This window comes from Podarcis erhardii (assembly GCF_964252035.2).
Source record: "Podarcis erhardii genome assembly, chromosome: 11".
Classification (NCBI taxonomy): domain Eukaryota; kingdom Metazoa; phylum Chordata; class Lepidosauria; order Squamata; family Lacertidae; genus Podarcis; species Podarcis erhardii.
In genome coordinates, this window is record NC_138501.1 from 8922485 (window position 1) to 8940721 (window position 18237).

At 44.5% G+C, this 18237-nt stretch overlaps 1 protein-coding gene across 8 annotated transcripts in view; it reads right to left on the reverse strand.

The window, feature by feature from the left end:
* CDC14B (cell division cycle 14B) overlaps positions 1–18237 on the reverse strand; it is a 52207-nt gene that overhangs the window by 33430 nt on the left and 540 nt on the right. For 7 of the 8 annotated variants that reach the window (XR_014161350.1, XR_014161351.1, XM_081881015.1 and 4 more), the window contains exon 2: positions 1085–1178. Coding sequence is in view for 6 of the 8 variants with exons in the window: in XM_081881015.1 (XP_081737141.1) it covers positions 1085–1178 (94 nt within the window). In the remaining 2 variants the exon portion in view is untranslated. Of the gene's footprint in view, positions 1–1084; positions 1179–3592; positions 3734–18237 lie in introns of those variants that run through there. The other variant, XM_081881017.1, reaches the window with a different exon arrangement.

Here is an 18237-nt window from a genome sequence, read left to right on the forward strand (position 1 = left end):
TGTAGTAGCTAGGGTGCTGGACTCAGTCAATATGTTTACTGGGACTCCCAGTCTAATCTACTTCATGAGAAGTCTGTGTGTGTGTGTGTGTGTGTGTGTGTGTGTGTATAAAATATTAAGTGGTCCCTCAAGAACCTTGGTAATTTTTAGTTGGGCATATGCAATTTGCTGCTATAAGACCTAGTGATGGCTCCTTTTTTGGTTAAACTAATTACAGTCATACCTTGGGTTGAAGTTGTTTCAGGTTGAGCATTTTCTGGTTGCACCATGCGCCAACCCGGAAGTAACGGGATGTGTTACTTCCAGGTTTCGCCGCTCGCGCATGCACAGATGCTCAAAATGACGTCACACGCATGCGCAGAAGCATCGTGACCCGTGCACGTGCAGACGCGGGTTGTGTTCACTTCAGGATGTGAACAGGGCTCCGGAACAGATCCCGTTCGCATCCAGAGGTACCACTGTAATGGAACAATCAATGGTTACTAGTCATGGTGGAGACAACAGAGGCTCAGGAGCAGTATGGCTCCCCAGCAATATACTACTGGTGGGGAACAACAGTGGTAGAGGGCTGTTGCCTTCACATCCTGCTTATAAGCTTCTCATAGGCATCTGGTTGGCCGCTGTGGGGAACAGAATATTAGACCAGACAGTCCTTTGGTTTGGTCCAGCAGAGATGTCCTTACATCGCTTGGTTACCTTCAACCATCTTACTTGATCCTATGGGCCAGATTCAACTAATGAGTCCTGCTAGTGGAAGGAAGGAAGCACAAGGACTTCTGCTAGTACAAGGGGGCTTTTTCTCTGTCTCTTCCCCTGTGCCTCCCCCAACTGGCTCAGGGGGTGGGTGGGAGAACACCCAGAACAGTGTATAGGGGGAGGAGAGGGGAAATGGTTTGTCTGGCAAGCTGAAACACTTGCACTGACTGAATGATTGCCGTAGTGCTTTGCTGAATTTTTCCCATTATATTTTCCCTTCAGGCACAGGGATATTATAATAATACATGTTATGATAAAGATTCCTATTACATCCTCATGCTGCTCTATTTCACTGTGTTGAAGAACAAGGGAATAATATTATACTTACTTCTCATATACAAATTCATCATCTACGCAGAAATAATGTGTGCTTGAGCTACCACTCTTTGGTTTGTGGAAGAGAATGGCAAAATAAACACGATCTGAAATTGAAGAAAACAGGCATGAAACTAGTAGTTGTCATGAAAGCCAATATATCTGCATACAAATATGTTGATCCTATTTGAACTGAGTTAAAACTGCAGATATAAAAACCCCCGGATATGCTCTAGTGCCAGGCAACATAAAACATTAACAACTGGTCATGGTGGTGAAGTAAGTGACCAAAATGCTGTGTTAGGATGTAGGAAGCCCAGGCTCATACCAGTGGCGTAGCGTGGGGGGTGCAGGGGGGGCCGGCTGCACCGGGCGCAACATCTGGGGGTTAGGGGGCGCAAACCCACGGGTTAGGGGGCGCAAATCCATGGGTTAGGGGGCGCAAATTACTTGCCTTGCCCCGGGTGCTGACAACCCACGCTACGCCACTGGCTCATACCCACTTTGACCTATGTCGCTCAATGGGCGGTTTCAGGCAAAGTTCTTCCAATCTACTTCACAGAGTGGTTCAGAGACCAGAACACCACTTAGTTTCACTGTGAGATGGAAATCATACATTACTAAAGCCGCCCTCATGTATGCGTTTTATTAAGGGGAACAATGTGTAGAACAGGGCTGTGTGCTTGTGCAATGACACTGGCTCCACTCCAGCATCCACGCATTATAGGAATGGACATTTGCAAGAAAAAGCCTAGGCTTTTCCTCCCTCTGTGCCTCAATACCACTACATGCAGAGACTTTCCCTGGCAGATATCCACACATAATTAAGTGGACATTGTGGTGGCTCTAGAAACCCTACTCTTAAGCAAATTCCCCTTCACATCATTTACATGTAATCAAACTTGCTTAAAATGTGTGCTTTGGGCTTTGTTTTGTTAAAGGCAAAGAGGAGGGGAAAACAATGAAAATACCGTATGCTATTATTCACTTAAAAGTCTGCTTGGGTCAGAGCACAGGTCAAACTAGTGGCTTTGATCATACCCTTACGGCTATCTCTAAATTACTGGAGGAAGTATGAAATGCAACTGCGAAGGAAGAATGAGGAGGTTTTTGTTTTTTAAAAAAGTTCTCTTTTGAATGAAAAGCAATCATTTCACAAAAACTTCTTGATTAACAAAAGCAGCACTCTAAAACATTTCCAAACCAAACAGATGAGTATGCCAGCCTGTAGGATCCCAGTGGATTCTTTGCCAAATTTATTTAAATCAACTAGTCTTTGCCCCACTAGGAAGCGCTAGCGATTTCCAAGGGGACTTACTTCCAAGTAAATACCTGTAAGACTGTGGTACAACACAGTAATAAACATGTTTTACTTGGAAGAGTCACAGGCCTTGAATTATATACATCCTAGCCTTAGAGCAGGGAGGAAAACCCTCCTGAAGTCAAGGGAGCTTACATAGCTAGGGATGGGTTGTATTCTCAGATTCATCCGTTTTGTTCTCTTGAGGTTTCTGTTTTATTTCCCCTGCAATGGGGTATTGCACCAGCAGATTTGCTTGCTCGCGTGTGCACAGTATTTACAAACGCAGTCCACCCACCCACCCCCATGCACGCACAGACAGACAGCTGCTGGCAGCCTGCAGTTTGTATCCTTTTGCAAAGCAGCTAATAACCACAAACCACTTGCATTTAATGCCAAAGAAAGATGCCAAATTTAAACGGCTTATATAAAAGATGAAGCTCGAGGAAAGGAAAGTCCAGGGCTCCTTTTGTTACGCAACTCGCTGCAAGATTGTCACTTGTATTCCACCCCCGCCAAACTTCTCGCAAACAGGGTATAAACCCCAGAAGGTTTATGAAGATGATGGATTTCTTGGAGCTAGCCGACCTAACTGGAGGAGTCCGCAGCCAGAAGGAGGAGGAGTATCAAGAGGAATGGAAGAAATTTAAAGATTATTTAGTTAAATATGTTAAGATAACTTAAACAGAATTACTTGCGAGTAACAGATCGGCCTAGGATTTAAATATGTGATGTTGTTGAATACTATGGATAAAAGTCAAAATGAAAAGAAAGAAAGATGTTCATGGATCAAGTAAATTTTATGTGAAACTAGTTTTGGAAAACTGCTGCAATGATTTATATGGAAACTCAGCCAGGGGGATTCGAGGAAGTCACCCAACAATGATAACAAAAGTGGATTTTGTACAGTTAGGATATATGTCTGTTGATTTTTTTTATATATGTTTGTGGCTATGTTTGTTATAAATTTGGAAAACCAAATAAAAAAAAATTGGGGGAAAATATATTAAAAATAAATAAATTGGAGGGGGGGGATAAACCCCGGCGGGGCCTGATCCACCAGCTCCCGAGGAGTCGCCCTGCTGCCCGGCGTCCCGGGTTCACACGCTCGCCGGGAAACTTTTGCGAGTCTTTAAAGGGCCCCAAAGTCGAGCCAAAGAAACCCGCCCGCCGCCCGCCCTGCTCGGCTCCGCTTCCCATGCTTTGTTTCCCCCGCCTCACCTTTCGCCACCTCCGCGCACAGGCGAAAGTCCTTCCCGGCGTTCATTGTTTACAGGCATGAAGCGAAGGCGGACGAGGCTGGGGGAGCCGAGGCAGCAGAGCGCGCTGGAAATGGCTGCGGAGACAACCAAGGGCTCCTCCTCCTCCCTCCGCGCTCTCTTTCTCTCTCCGGAAAGTTTTCCCCCAGAAACACGCGGCGGAGCCTCCGCCGCCCACCACTCCCGCTGCAGCGCCCGGTCCTAAGTCCGAGGGGTGGGGGACTCGCCCGGCCGCCGGGAAGCGCAGGCGACTGGAGGAGAAAAGCCACCCCCGTCGGTGAAGCGGCTCTCGAGGCCTCCCCGCCGCTGCCATTGGCTGGCGAACGGGGCAGAGCCGCTCCCGCTAGCCGGAGGCAGCAGCAGTAGCCGCCCTTCGCGTTCCGAGCGGGGCACGGCCCTTCTTCGCCCAGCCCAGCCGCAGCCGCCGCCGCCGCCGCCGCCAGGAGAGCTGGCCCGGCCCGCGGGGGGGATAACGCAGTAGCCGGGCTCGCCCAGTGACTTGGCAGGCCGAGCTCCATTCCTTGGTGGGCGGCCGCCGGGTGGCTTCTGCCTCGCCGACGCGCAGACTTGCGCGCCGGCCCGAAACCTCTCCCCTCCACGGCGGCATTTGAGGCGCCTCGCTCGCTCGCTCGCTCGCTCGCTTTCCCCTTTCCCCCTCGCCCTCTTCTCTCGGCGACAATATTTGAGGCGGGCTCTTGCAGCTCGCCGGCTTTCCAGGGGCCTCGGACGAAGCCACAAAACTCAAAAACAGCCGCCCCCCCCCCCCCGCCACCGCCTCTTTGCTTTCCTTGGCCTGTGCTAAAACCAACGCGAATTTCAATTAAGTTAGGCAGCCGTTCTGGAAACTTCTGTCTTGCTTTTGCACTGCTGGGATTTCTTGATTTGAATGTGGGAGTCTGTGACATTTTTATCGCAGCCCCGTAGCCATCTTGAGTCTCCTCGGGGAAATAGGTGGGATATGGTTTGTTCCAGACTAAAACAAGAGAGCAACAAGATGGCTAAGGTTTCACAAGCGGGAAGCTTGGGTGTGTTTTAACAAAATAATGGGTTTTTAAAATAATAATAAAAAAAACAGAAGTCAGAGTTCTCATATCCCACCTTTACACAATATGAGGTGCTTAAGGCGGCTCCCAAATACAGTGGTACCTCGGGTTACATACACTTCAGGTTACATACACTTCAGGTTACAGACTCCGCTAACCCAGAAATAGTGCTTCAGGTTAAGGACTTTGCTTCAGGATGAGAACAGAAATCATGCTCCGGCAGCGCGGCAGCAGCAGGAGGCCCCATTAGCTAAAGTGGTGCTTCAGGTTAAGAACAGTTTCAGGTTAAGTACGGACCTCCGGAACGAATTATAGTACTTAACCCGAGATACCACTGGTACCCTCAAAACATTTTAGCTGGAAGGCATTGTTGGAGAATAATGCAACAAAACACCACCACCACCAACTGGCTTATAAGTATGAAACCAAATTTACTAGAATAATAGCTAGAATAGAGATAGGCTTGTAACCATTCGAGCAACAAACATACTGTACTAAGGTGCCATGTGCAAAACAAAGCCTGTAAACATGGAGTGGATAAATGTACAACTTGTATCTCCAGGCTTTGTTTTGCACATGGCACCTTGGTATGTTTGTTGCTTGAATGGTTACAAGTCTATCTCTATTCTAGCTATTATTCTAGTAAATTTGGTTTTGTACTTATAAGCCAGTTTGTGGTGGTGGTGTTTTTTTTGCATTATTATTACCGTCACCACATTTGATACTTTGTGTATATTGTTTGAGAATACTCTTTCACATGCTCCAGCATAGCTTTGGCAAAAGTTGCAATGCATAAGTACAGTTTAGATTTACTTCTGTGGAACCATGCACAGGATTGCACAACAAAAGCAGGGGGCTGTGCAATTCCTAGTATGGTTCCTTGGAAGCCACACAAGAGTCTCTCTCGCAACCTCAGCCCCTTCTGTAAAATGGGGGCAAGAACCCTGATTTAATTTACAGGCGTATGGGGTGTTAGGGGAGGGGTGGTACCTTTGGGGTGACTGACTTCTTCTGGGATAGGCACTGAAGCATTTTGACTTCACGCCCCTCCCAAGCACACTCCATTGTCTCTAGAGACAGATGTATGCCAACAACAAAGTTACAGGTTTGCTGAAACAGTTACAATATGGTTAAACTTCTGAACATTTCATAGCACTGTATAAACACTAAGTATCACCTCTTTGGCACCTCAGCATGAGCAAAGTGGCAAAGTGCTGTGCAAACTATGGCCTGCTAACGTTTCCATTTTAACGACAGCAAAAACATAGGAAGTAATTTGCTAAGCGCACCCAGACGTTTGAACTAGCGTCCTAGTCCAATTCTCTCTCTATCAAAGCTTCTACTGTACATGTGAGCTGCTTTCCCATAAATCAGACTCCCACCTTTAAATGTAGAAAGGAGGGGAATTGATAATGCATGTTGAGATTTACAGTGCATGGATTCCCCTGGAAAAGAAAATGGCACTTGGAGGTGTGATTCCATAGCTAGGAAATCTAATAAATGAATTGGCTTTTTGTCAGCAACAGGGAAACTGGCTTGTGTGATGCTTTGTGTTTTATCTCAAGTGACTGTCAAGTGTTTATCTCGCGTTTTTACTATTCTGCTGGGAGCTGCCCAGAGTGGCTGGGGAAACCCAGCCAGATGGGTGGGGTATAAACAACAACAACAGTTGTTATTTCAGATTAAAGAATGATGCACACATCCTGAGAAAACATATAGAAGTATAATGCAGCAAGATGTGGCAAATTGTGACCTCAGAGGGGCACAGGGAAGCTTTCACACTATAGAACTTTACTGTGAGACTCGCCACGGATGAATGGAGGATCTGCCCTTCCCCATAGCTCATGGTGAAGATTCCAGTTTCAATTCTCAACATTTCCCGGTAGGGCTGGAAAATATTTCTGTCTGAAACCTGGAAAGCTGCTGGTGGCCAGCACTGATAGTACCAAGCTCAACTGATTGGTGGTCTTACTTAGAAACTTGCCTATGTTCCTAAACTTTTTATGGGGAGGGATATACCATTTGCTGACTAAGGGGGGAATGCATGTGAGATACGATACGATACGATACGATACGATACGATACGACACGACACGACACGACACGACACGACACGATACAATACAATCATCTTTACTGTCATTGTCCCATACAGAACAACGAAATTGAAAAAAAACTACACCAGACATTCAAAAACCAATAAGCCTGCTATCCCAGCTATCCCAGCCTGGTTAACCTCCTAAAAACTCTGATACCCCATAATTAAATATAATATACTCCCACAGAGACTACCTTACACTGCGTTTAAAACCAAAATCACATTTGGATAGAAACTGTTTCTCGGACAGCTAGTCCTAGTCTTTATAACCCTGTACCTTCTTCCAGAAGGCAGAAGCTGAAAGAGATCATTTCCGGGGTGTGCACTATCCTGCACTATCTCTGCGGCTTTCTTATGACACCTGGAAGCATAGAGGTATCTCAGTTATGAAAGCACAGCCTTTTTAGAATTACATCTTTTAGTTTTCTTCACTTCTGCATGCTACACACACTTCCTCATTTTGCTGCTCATCAAAGGGAAAATCCATGGGTAAAAAGAAAACATCATGTGCTTATTTGTTTGTAAGCTGAGGATTTGCTTCTTCCCAAGCAAGTGGCAGAACATTATGAAAGAAGTATTAGCAGTTTTAAGACGTTAATTGCAGGGTGTGGAGATGTTGTTTTAGGGTGCTAACTTTAAAGGAATGCTCATGGCAGAACATTTTTACAATTCCTTACCACACCTATTACTATGAAAGAAACCAAATGTAGAAATAATAATGTTTAAACCCTTCCGTAATAGATGTGTCTACAGAGGACAGTTTCAAAGGGCGAGCCAAAAATGGACACTTTTCTTTAGGAGGGGGTCAATGTTTTACAGTTTCTTCAGATATCAAATATTTGTTTTAGCATGCTAACCGAAAAGTACTGCAACTCGCGTTATATATCACCATAGCATAAGCTAAAGGTTTGGCACAATCACAATCTCTTTCATCATTACAACCACTTTCTTAATGACTACTCTGAGTAACACCACTATTTCTATTTTAGTTCTCCAAGATAACTTGCCCAAGGTCTCTGTTCTCAAGTAATGTCACACCACTCAGGGATCCAGGGTCCATACTAAAAAAGTAAGTGACTTTAATGCATTTACTGAAGTGCGGATGTAAATTACAGTGTTTGTGATAACTATCACAACATTGATAAAATGGTATATGACCCTACCTTTACCCATTAAGATACATTCTACTTCCATAGTGCAACACATCTGAGGCCTAAGAGGAACAAATAGTTACATTCCTTATTTCACTAGTCACTCCATTTTGCATCCCATCCACAGCTAATTCTGAAAGTTCTTTAATTTCGTTACACATTTGGGAAGAGCTCCAGCTCATTTTGTGCCTTTGAGACTTCAGCACTTCTGCAAAGCAGTTATCAATATTTACAGGGTAAGTGCTGCAGTTAAGAGAGTGACTAATGGGTGTCATGAGAAAGCCTTGTAATAATCAGAACAGACACTTAAAGAGCAATATCCTTGAGTTATGGAACACTTTGTACTAAGTAAATATTCACAAATGGGAAATGCACTCTGACCCAAACCTGAGCACACTTAATTCAGCAATAAGCCTCACTCAGTACATTGGATGTACTTCAGAGTAAAGGTGCATAGGATCGGGCTCCATGTTTTTTGGGAAGGGCAAGACTGTCAATATTAAAAGACTTCTTAGCCCTCTTCTTCTTGGGGGAAGGAACCACCAAATATTTTGGTGTACTTGAGGTTTAGTTAGGATCTACACAGGTCATTTTCCTTTTCTTTCAGTATGTTACCTGTTCCATACATATATTTTCAAACCCTTGTAAAAAGCCCCACCAGCTGCAATATAACTCAGTATTCTTCACAGCAACGCCCAGGTTTTTGGCAAGCTTCTACAATTTACATCCATTTTTAAAAGGTCAGTGGAAATTTGCCCATTGATTTCAGCAAAATGGTTCTTATTTTGCAACTCGGGTGACTTGCTGTCAGGGAACTGCCATCGGAGCCAAAGGAGGAGAGAGGGCTCCAGAGGGATGCCGGAGAGGGTCCCAGTAGGGAGAGAGGCAGCCCATCCGCTGGGGAAGGAAATCAGCATAGCACCAGTGGAGAAGGGGGGCAGATGGGGGAATCGGAGAAAAGGCTCCAGGACTCCTCGCCGGAGACCAGCGGGGAGAGCACGGGTCCTCCGCTGCCCACACCCTCCCTGCGCAGAAGACTTCTGCGCAGGGAGAGTAGGAGGCGACTGGGCGTCAAAGAACTTCTTTGCTGGAAGAAGTTCAAGAAACGCCCACTGACGGATTCTGCTAGCGACTGAGACAGCCATGAAGTGAAGGGCTGTCCAGACAGAAAGGGTTCAACCCAGTCAACCAAGCCAAGAGTGGCGGCAACTTACGCATAAGCAACCCCTAGAACCATTACACTTGCTGTAAGTAGATTTGATCAAATCAGGGTCTCCAGCCACCTTGTCCTCTGTGCCACCAGTTCTGGTTCCTCTGAAAAACAGGTACATTTGCCTCTGTTGATGAAAAGATGCCCTCTAGGCTACAGCTCCAGCTTGGATGGCCTAGGTAGGATAATGATGCCTGGCACATTCCTAGTCCAAGAAAGAAGATTTCAGAGGAGGTATCTTTCTGCCTTTCCTGCCAGATGTGCTTGTGTACTTCAGGCAAAGCTCAGAATTGCATGCTTTGCTCATGTTGCTGTTACGGAAGTACGAGTCTTTTGCAGACAAAGAATTCTTACAGGGATAGAAGGTTGGAGCTGTGATATTTTATTTTATTTTTGTCACAGGGCTCTCAACCATGTACTTACATAGTAAAGGTAAATTCTGATAGGCCCAGGATGATTCCCCTCATGTGGAGGAGCTTTATGAAGGCATGCTGATATGTGTGTGGAGCCCTTTCTCGTGTGTTGAAGAAAAAGATGGTGAGAGGTGGAGCATAGCTGCTGGGTGCATAGGTCAGGGGGGCTAGCCCTTGGAGCCCCACGACCCCCTTACATGTCCTTTGAATGCCTGAGGAGGTCACATGAACATTCCCTTATAAACTGATGTTGATCTCCTTTGAACCATGTGATGTATCCTACAGAAACCAAGTGGAGCAACACTATCTTGCGGTGTTATCATTTCAAAAGCCCATCTTAACAGCTTACTTCAATATATCAGGCAAGAGGCCAAGACAGAGGCAAACTCTGCAGTGAGCGAAATGCATTTGATCCAATATTAAAAGGCCTTTAAGATAGTCCTCAGAGCAGTCTGCAGTCTGTGACACAGGGTGGCTGGCTGCCTGCAGTCTTTTGGTAGGTGACACAGGTTGGCTACCAACAGGCAGGGCAAGTCAAGATGCCTCTGGTACAAATCTTGACATGGTTTACATATTTAGGAAGGCCACTCTCAGCCTCCCCCTATCAATAGTATAAGGATAATACTGGTCTTTCATACAAAGCGATGGTAGACGTGAAATAATTTGAGCAAAAGCTGCAAATCTCCCCCTTTAGAAATGCACTGGCTGGTCCCTTTCTAGTCCCAAAATCAAAACAACAAACACTTAGAGCAGGCTTCCTCAACCTCGGCCCTCCAGATGTTTTGAGACTACAATTCCCAGCATCCCTGACCACTGGTCCTGCTAGCTAGGGATCATGGGAGTTGTAGGCCAAAAACATCTGGAGGGCCGAGGCTGAGGAAGCCTGACTTAGAGGAACAGGGGAGAATCTTAGAGGAGCAAGGGAGGGCATCTAACTAAAGCGTATAGGATACAGAAGCCAGCTTTCATTGTCTGCAGCAAAAGTAGCATGTTTTGATGCCAAGTGATGCAGATTAGCCTCTTAGAAGCATCCCCTTGAAAAGCTAAACAACTGGGGTTGCTTTGTGCACCCTGTTATAGGAAAAACGATTGATTGATTGATTGATTGATTGATTGATTGATTGTAGAGGGATCTCTTCAGAGAATGTCTGGGTTGCACATGACTGACATTTCATCACCAAGTTATAGGTGAAGCAGTTCATGAACCTTCCCTGGAGATTTTTTTAACAGAGGTTGGCTGGCCATCTGTCATGGATGCTTTAGCTATGATTCCTGCATTGCAGGGGTTTGGATTAGATGGCCCTTGGGTCTCTTCCAACTCACAGATTCTATGATTCTATGACCTTGTGACTTCATTTAATAAACTCAGATGCTACAGGCAAGAACCTAGCCTTAGGGGTACAGCTGAACTTGGGTTTGAACTTAGAAGTTCTAAAATAAACGTGAAAAGGAAACCTTCATGCCCTGATTATTTATAGTCTATTAGCAAGATGCCATTTGCCCCACAGCTGAAAGAGAAAAGGCTTGACTTTCCAAAAACAGCAAAATAAGTGTCAGGGGTTCAAGGAGAGAGGCGCAGATGAGGGAGGAGACAGAGAGCGAGGGGGAAGGATTCCAGGGTGACGAGGAAGAGGACGACAATGACCCAAGATTGTCCATGAGTCCGTCCAGTGAATCGGAGGACTCCCAAAAGGGAGCCCCCCTGGGCAAGCCAAGGGGAGCTAGAGGGGGAAGCAGTCAGGAGCAGGGGAACGAAGGGGGAACCCCCAGGGGGAGTTGGAGATCGGGACCGGCTTCTCCGCCGGAACGGAGTGAAGGGGGTGGAGTGACCAGTGTGTCAGAAGGAGCAGAACAGGAAGCAGAGAGGGGAAGGAGATCGGGGCAAGACGTCCTGCCGGAAGGGGCGGAGAGTAGTACCGAGAGCAGTGTAACTGTCGGAGGGAAGGTCAGAAGCAACGTACGCGCGCCAAGTTCAAAATGGGAGGCGCGCGGAAGTGAAGAGAGTCCTGGGGAGGAGCCTGGTCCCAAAGCGCGAAGGAGGGGGGAGGAGGCGCCAGAGGATTCAGCCTCTGGAGAGTCCCGAAGGGAGAGAACACAGGGGGGCAGAAAGACCCTGCGGAAAAGGAAGGAGAGGAAGAGGTGGACCAGTACAAGCCTCTTAAACTGGTGTAGAGGCGGGACTGACTCAGAGGGGACTTCGGCGGTCTAAGCGTAACAGACGTAGAGCCACGGAGCTCGGATGTAAAGCTAAGAATGTTCTTCAATAAAAGCTTTTGTACATAAGCCGGACTGGACTTTGGTCTCTTGTGAGCTGGGACCACGGGTGGCTCTGACAATAAGTATTGATAAATTTAGGCAGTTGGGTACCATTTCCTTTACAGAGCAAGATTCCTAGCCAAATTTTAAAGTTCTTCTTTTGCATCAGATTTGTTATTGGATTCTGGAATAACTTATGTCAGGGAGCATGCTGCTGAGTGACATGTTTTGGGATTATCACGGAGACACACTTTAGGGCTTTCCCTGTCCATCATTGCAATCTTCTATTACCAGCTCAACACCAAGAAAAATCAGAGACATATTCTCATGTGCAACGTCCCAGCTATACTGAGCTTTTTTGTAACATTTATTCTGACACAGCAACAATCAGAGTTAATTTACACACATAAGAGAGTCATGCATTACTTAGGCCAGGGGTCGGCAAGCTGTGGCCCATGGGCCACAAGTGGCCCATGGGGATCTTTTAATTGGCCCATGCCTGCTCAGTTGGCTCCCGTGCACCGCGCTAAACCGGCGCGGAGCAGAGCAGGGACCACCTTCTGCGACACTGGCCGGCTTCCCATTGGCTGCAGGAAGCTCCTGCAGCCAATGGGAAGCTGTGCATGCCTCCTCCGCAATGGAAAGAAAATAGTGCATGCGTGTGGAAATAGCGCATGTGTGTGCGCTCGTGCACGCACTCCGGCCCACCGCGGCATCTGCGGGACTGTGAACCGGCCCAAGCCACAAAAACTTTACCATCCCCTGACTTAGGCTCTCCCAAGCTGAACAAAAACCACTAGCTATGTACTGTGGCCTGCCAAAGGATTTGGCACACAAATATACAATCTTTTTTCCCCTTTTTTGTGTGATGTGAAATAAGCAGCAAAATGGACATACCTAGTCCATGGCTGCTGTGCGGCATGTTGATCACAATGTATCTAGGCCTGTCACAGGATCAGACTGACATAACAAATGACCTTTTTATTTGGACAGGACAAAGTCACTTTTAAGTGTCAGTATGCCCACTTGAAGGAGTGCTGTAAATATCCAATGCAGAAAATATCCACAGTAAACACTGTACTACCATGAACGAGCAATGCAAAGCCCTGTAAAAGAAAACAGAAATTTCCAGCCAAGCAATGCAAAGAGACAGAGAGAGAGCTGTGAGTAAATAATGCCTGGGCTTTTTCAAAAATTGTTTTGGGAATTTAATTCACAGACTGTTACTTATTGTTGTTACCAACCATTTATGCAGCATCACTTTTAAGAGGTAATGTGCTTTACAATTATCTCCCATATGCCTTGCATCCCTTTTCAGAAAGTGAGTGACATTCCTGTTCTATGGATGGACAACTGAAATGGAGAGACCTGATCAAAGACGGAGTTTACAACCAGGCTATAATTTTCTGAAAAGGTTCCAATATATGTAACATATATCAGGGATCTGAAACCAACTGCACTTTCTAAGCCCTGTGTTTATTAGCATGTATAATACAAGAGCATGTTGAGAACATAATAGATCAAACAGCCCTTAGATGTTCCTCCATCACGCCATCCCGCAAAGTGGGAGCTTACAAAGAATTGGGGAAATGAAGGGAGAGAAATGTTAAAAACCAATAGTATTAGACTGGGCACTAAGAACACTGGGACTAGAATGAGTAGCTTATTGCTTATCCAGCCCTGAGCCTCAATTGCCATACAGCTTACCCATTGCTACAAACATTTTTCCCTAGGCAAGCCTAGCCAGACAAGCAGTTGTTGACATGCATTGGTCTCTTTTAAAGCTAATCTTAATTGTTCTAAATGTTTCTAATTGTTTTAAGTGTTTTTCATTGATATTTTTAATATCTCTTGCAAACCACAAGAGGTTTTATTACAATCAAGTAGTATAAACATTTTGTTAAATAAAAAATAAAGCACCAATGGGTTTGGGGGCTTCAAAAGCCCTACATGATTTAAAATATCTAGCTCTAAGCAATATGCTAGAGTCTGCTGTTCATAACTCTTGCAATATTTATATGGGCATTTACATGTACCATTGATTACATGCTGTTCATAAAAATCAAAACATTATTTATACCCTCTTTCAAAGAACAATAAAAGTGGAAGGATAAGAAAACACAACAGGAAATTCGATTCAGCAGCTATAAGCAGTCCAAAATTGAGATAGAAAAAGGCTTTTAAGACTTTGGGCGGAAATAAAAGCTACAACAGCAGTTTAAGGGATCCTTTAATGCCACATCCTTAGTTATGTTGTATTCCTAATATTTTGTATTTCTCCCCCCATGTTTGATTTCCACATCTACAATACAGTATTATATTGAATTTAATCCTTCACTGCTTTCTTGCAAGAAGAAGATAAAACAAATAGGTACATGTTGCTGATAAAGCACATTTCCTGGACTCAAAAGATTTTCAGTTTAACTGTGGTGAAAACTTGTGCAATTATTCATCATCCAGATGAAACCTTCTCAATATAAGTGTTCCATTTTATACCCAGGACTCAGCTATACAGCTGCAAATAAAAGTTTTAGGTGTGTGCATTATACAAATGTGACACTAGATGGCAATGGTGAGCTAAGGAAAATTCAATATATTTTTCAATTCATTTCCCCCCAAAAAGCATTTACACAACATTTTTAATATGTGTGTAGATTCCACCCAAGATGCAGAGACATGCTGAATTTAAATGCTTTGTTTGTTAGATGGGTTAAATCAAGTCAACTTAATTCATGATTGCAACGTTGATTTAAAACTGCCAAGAAAAAAAGTTTACATCAAATCACTGGTTTCAGCCTAATTTTCCAACTTATATTTTTCTTCAACAAGCCCACACAAAAATTTGTTGAAATGATAATCAAAGCAGTATCCATTTATAACTAAGAAGAGCCTTTTAATTACTAAGGAGTATAATCTGAAATCTCTAGGTACATTAGTCTTCTGGGCTGTTGGACTGCAGAATTTATATTTGCTTAGAGACAGAGGAACAATGGTGAAATTGGCTCTCTTTGCAGCCATATAGGTGCAAGGAAGATCACTACTTGAAGAATAAGACCCAAACTACATTTGCTATTAAAAGTGCTTTCCTGATCACTTGGGAATCTTGCCACGTAGGTCATGGCTTCAGTTTTCAGATATCATGGGCTGGATCCAGATAATTCTGCACACAGAACAGGGCTTTCCCACCTTTTTCTTACTTTAGCTCTCTGCTGCTCCTAAGGGTTTGGGGGAACAGATCCAGAATGGCATGGGATCAGGTTCTGGAGGGGAGATCTGCAGAAATCAAGGCAATCCCCTGCGTGGGGGAAAACTGCCATTGATTCATGCAAGCAGACCTTTGGGTCTGTTCTCATGAGTCTAAACTTTCACACATGTTTCTTATTTTCAGAGTTTCACTGAAATGACTGTAATTGAAGGCTCAATACAGCTGAATGTGTTTTAACATCCAATTTAAACTAAAATCAGCTTCCTTATTTTGATTTTTAAAAAATCCACTCCATTTTGTGCATATAAATTATGTATGCATCAGATCAGGACAATACACAGCGTTTCCAGGAAAAAGCTGGAGGAAAAAGAAAGCAGATCAATCAAATAAAGCAGAGATGCTGTTCAGTAGTAGTTTGCTGGCGGCCTTTGATGATTCCCCATCTATCCAGCATGACAGGCTGAGACAGAAGAGCAACCATGTGAGTGCAAAGAACCTTGAGCGTTATTCAACTCCAGAACCCTGCCCAAGCCTTTGTTTGCCTCCTTAAAATATGTTTTGTAACAATGATCAGAATGTAGATTCAATTATTTTTTTTTTAATCACGAGCTTTCTATACTACCCTTCAGCAAAAATGGCTGTATGGTGCTTTACAAAAACAAGGTAGTATGAAAACAATAAAGCCTAAGAAATAGAAACAAAAAATAATAGTTCTCATCAGTTACATAATTTACAGTGTTATGAAAAGGGGACTTCCAATCTATCAGCCTCTAAAAGCCCGGCAAAACGGTGTTTGTTTACCTGGCTTCTAAAAGAACATAAGGGAGGGCATTCTACAGATTATAATTTTTGTAGATGTATTATATTATCATACGGTAGGTATAATTTTATGTACAAACATATATACACACAATAAAATGTTGAAATCTAAAACATGCAGATGGAGAATCATGTTGTGATTCATAAGGTTAAGGCATCTCTTAACTAGAAAAGAGGAATTGCAACCTAGCATTGTTTTAGAATGTTCACGCTGATGTGATAGCCTGTGTAGTGCCATATTGTAATATATCTATAATATATCTACAAGTGGAAATGTTTACCTGGATACTGCCCCAACTAATAACTAGTGCAGGGACATTTAGCTATGCAATGCAACTTCCTGACCCTTTCCTCTCTTCATGCAACCCCTAAATCTGTTCTGGGTGTCCACCACCCCCACCTTCAACCCACCAGACTTAGGGGTCACTCAAAAGTCTTTGTGCTAGCGGAACTGTTTAGCTGGATACTCTCCCTGGGTTTGCATCTCTCTGCTCAGCCATGAAACTCCCTGGGTGGTGTTGGGCAAGTCAATTGTTTCAGCCTAACCTACCTGACAGGGTTGTTGAGTAGATGAAATGGGGAGAAGAGAGGACTGTGTATGTCACTTTGAGCTTCTTGGAGGACAGATGAGCTTTACATGCAATAATGAATAAAGAAATACCGGTAATAATATGCTATTGGAGGGACGTGGGTGGTGCTGTGGTGTAAACCACTGAGCCTCTTGGGCTTGCCGATCAGAAGGTTGGTGGTTCAAATCCCCACGACAGGGTGAGCTCCTGTTGCTCAGTCCCAGCTCCTGCCAACCTAGCAGTTCGACAGCATGCCCAAAAATGCAAGTAGGTAAATAGTTACCGCTCCGGCGGGAAGGTAATCGACATTTCCATGTTCCATTGCGCCAGAAGCAGCTTAGTCATGCTGGCCACATGACCCGAAAAAACTGTCTGCGGACAAACGTCAGCTCCCTCAGCCTGTAAAGCGAGATGAGCACCGCAACCCGAGAGTCGTCTGCGACTGGACTTAACTGTCAGGGGTCCTTTACCTTTACCTTTTTTAAAATATACTGTACAGAGAAGCTTAGAACTACAGTGGTACCTCGGGTTACATACGCTTCAGGTTACAGACTCCGCTAACCCAGAAATAGTACCTTGGGTTAAGAACTTTGCTTCAGGATGAGAACAGAAATCGTGCTCCGGCGGCATGGCAGCAGCAGGAGGCCCCATTAGCTAAAGTGGTGCTTCAGGTTAAGAACAGTTTCAGGTTAAGAACAGACCTCTGGAAAGAATTAAGTACTTAACCCAAGGTACCACTGTACTGCATTACTCGGAAGAGTGCTTCCCACCGTAATATGATGACCAAGGTGAACAAGGGTCTGGAAAGCAAGCCTTATGAGGAATGGTTGAAGGAGCTGGCTATGGTAAGCTTGGAAAAGAGGAGACGGAGAGGAGATATAATAGCCATATCCAAATATCTAAAGGGCTGCCACATGGAAGATGCTTGTTTTATCCTGCTCTGGAGGGTAGGGCTCAAACCAATGGCTGCAAATTACAAGAAAGGAGATTCCGACTAAATGTGGCCAGCTGTCATGGATGCTTTAGCCGAGATTTCTGCATTGCAGGGGGGTGGACTAGATGACCCCAGGGGTCTCTTCCAACTCTACAAGTCTATAAAGCAGGGAGCTAGTGGCAAAGTAACCTGGAGGTCCTTTTGCCCAGGATTTGTATCATCAGGACAGTTTTGAGTCATGTTAAGCTTCCTGTACAAAAGGTGGAGAGGAAAACAAGCACCCATTGAACAGGCGACAATAAAGAAGTCTTGTTTATCCCACACAGGCACACCGGCTCTGGGGAGGCAGCAGTTTTCCCCAAGGGCTCATAATTAGCTGCAGGAGAGGAAAATACATTTCCCCCGACTCCCCTATCTCTATACAAAAGGCAATGCACCGAATTCGAAGATTTGATCCGAAATCAGGAGAACACCCACCTCTTCCTGATACTCCTCCTCCTCCAGGAAGAGTGGATTAAATTTAATGATTACTTAGTTAAATATGTTAAGTTAAATTAACTGAAAACAGCTTGCAGATACTTAATTGGCTTAGGGTTTTATTTAAGTTAAGTGATGAATTAATATGTTTAATTTCATAATGTGAAGATTTAAGGATGTTAATGTTTAAGTTAAATTTTATGTGATTTGGAAAACCGTAAAAAGGACATGCAATGAAATTCACCCAAGGGGAAGCGAGGAAGTCACTTAACCATGTTAACAAGTGTAATTTTCAATAAGGTTATGATTTATGTTTGTTTGTCTTATGTGTTTGTTTATGTTGTGAAAACCCCCCAAAAAAATTTTTGGGGGAAAAAGAAAAGAAATCAGGATCGCACCAGGGATGGTGGAGGAGGGGAACGTCTGACCTAT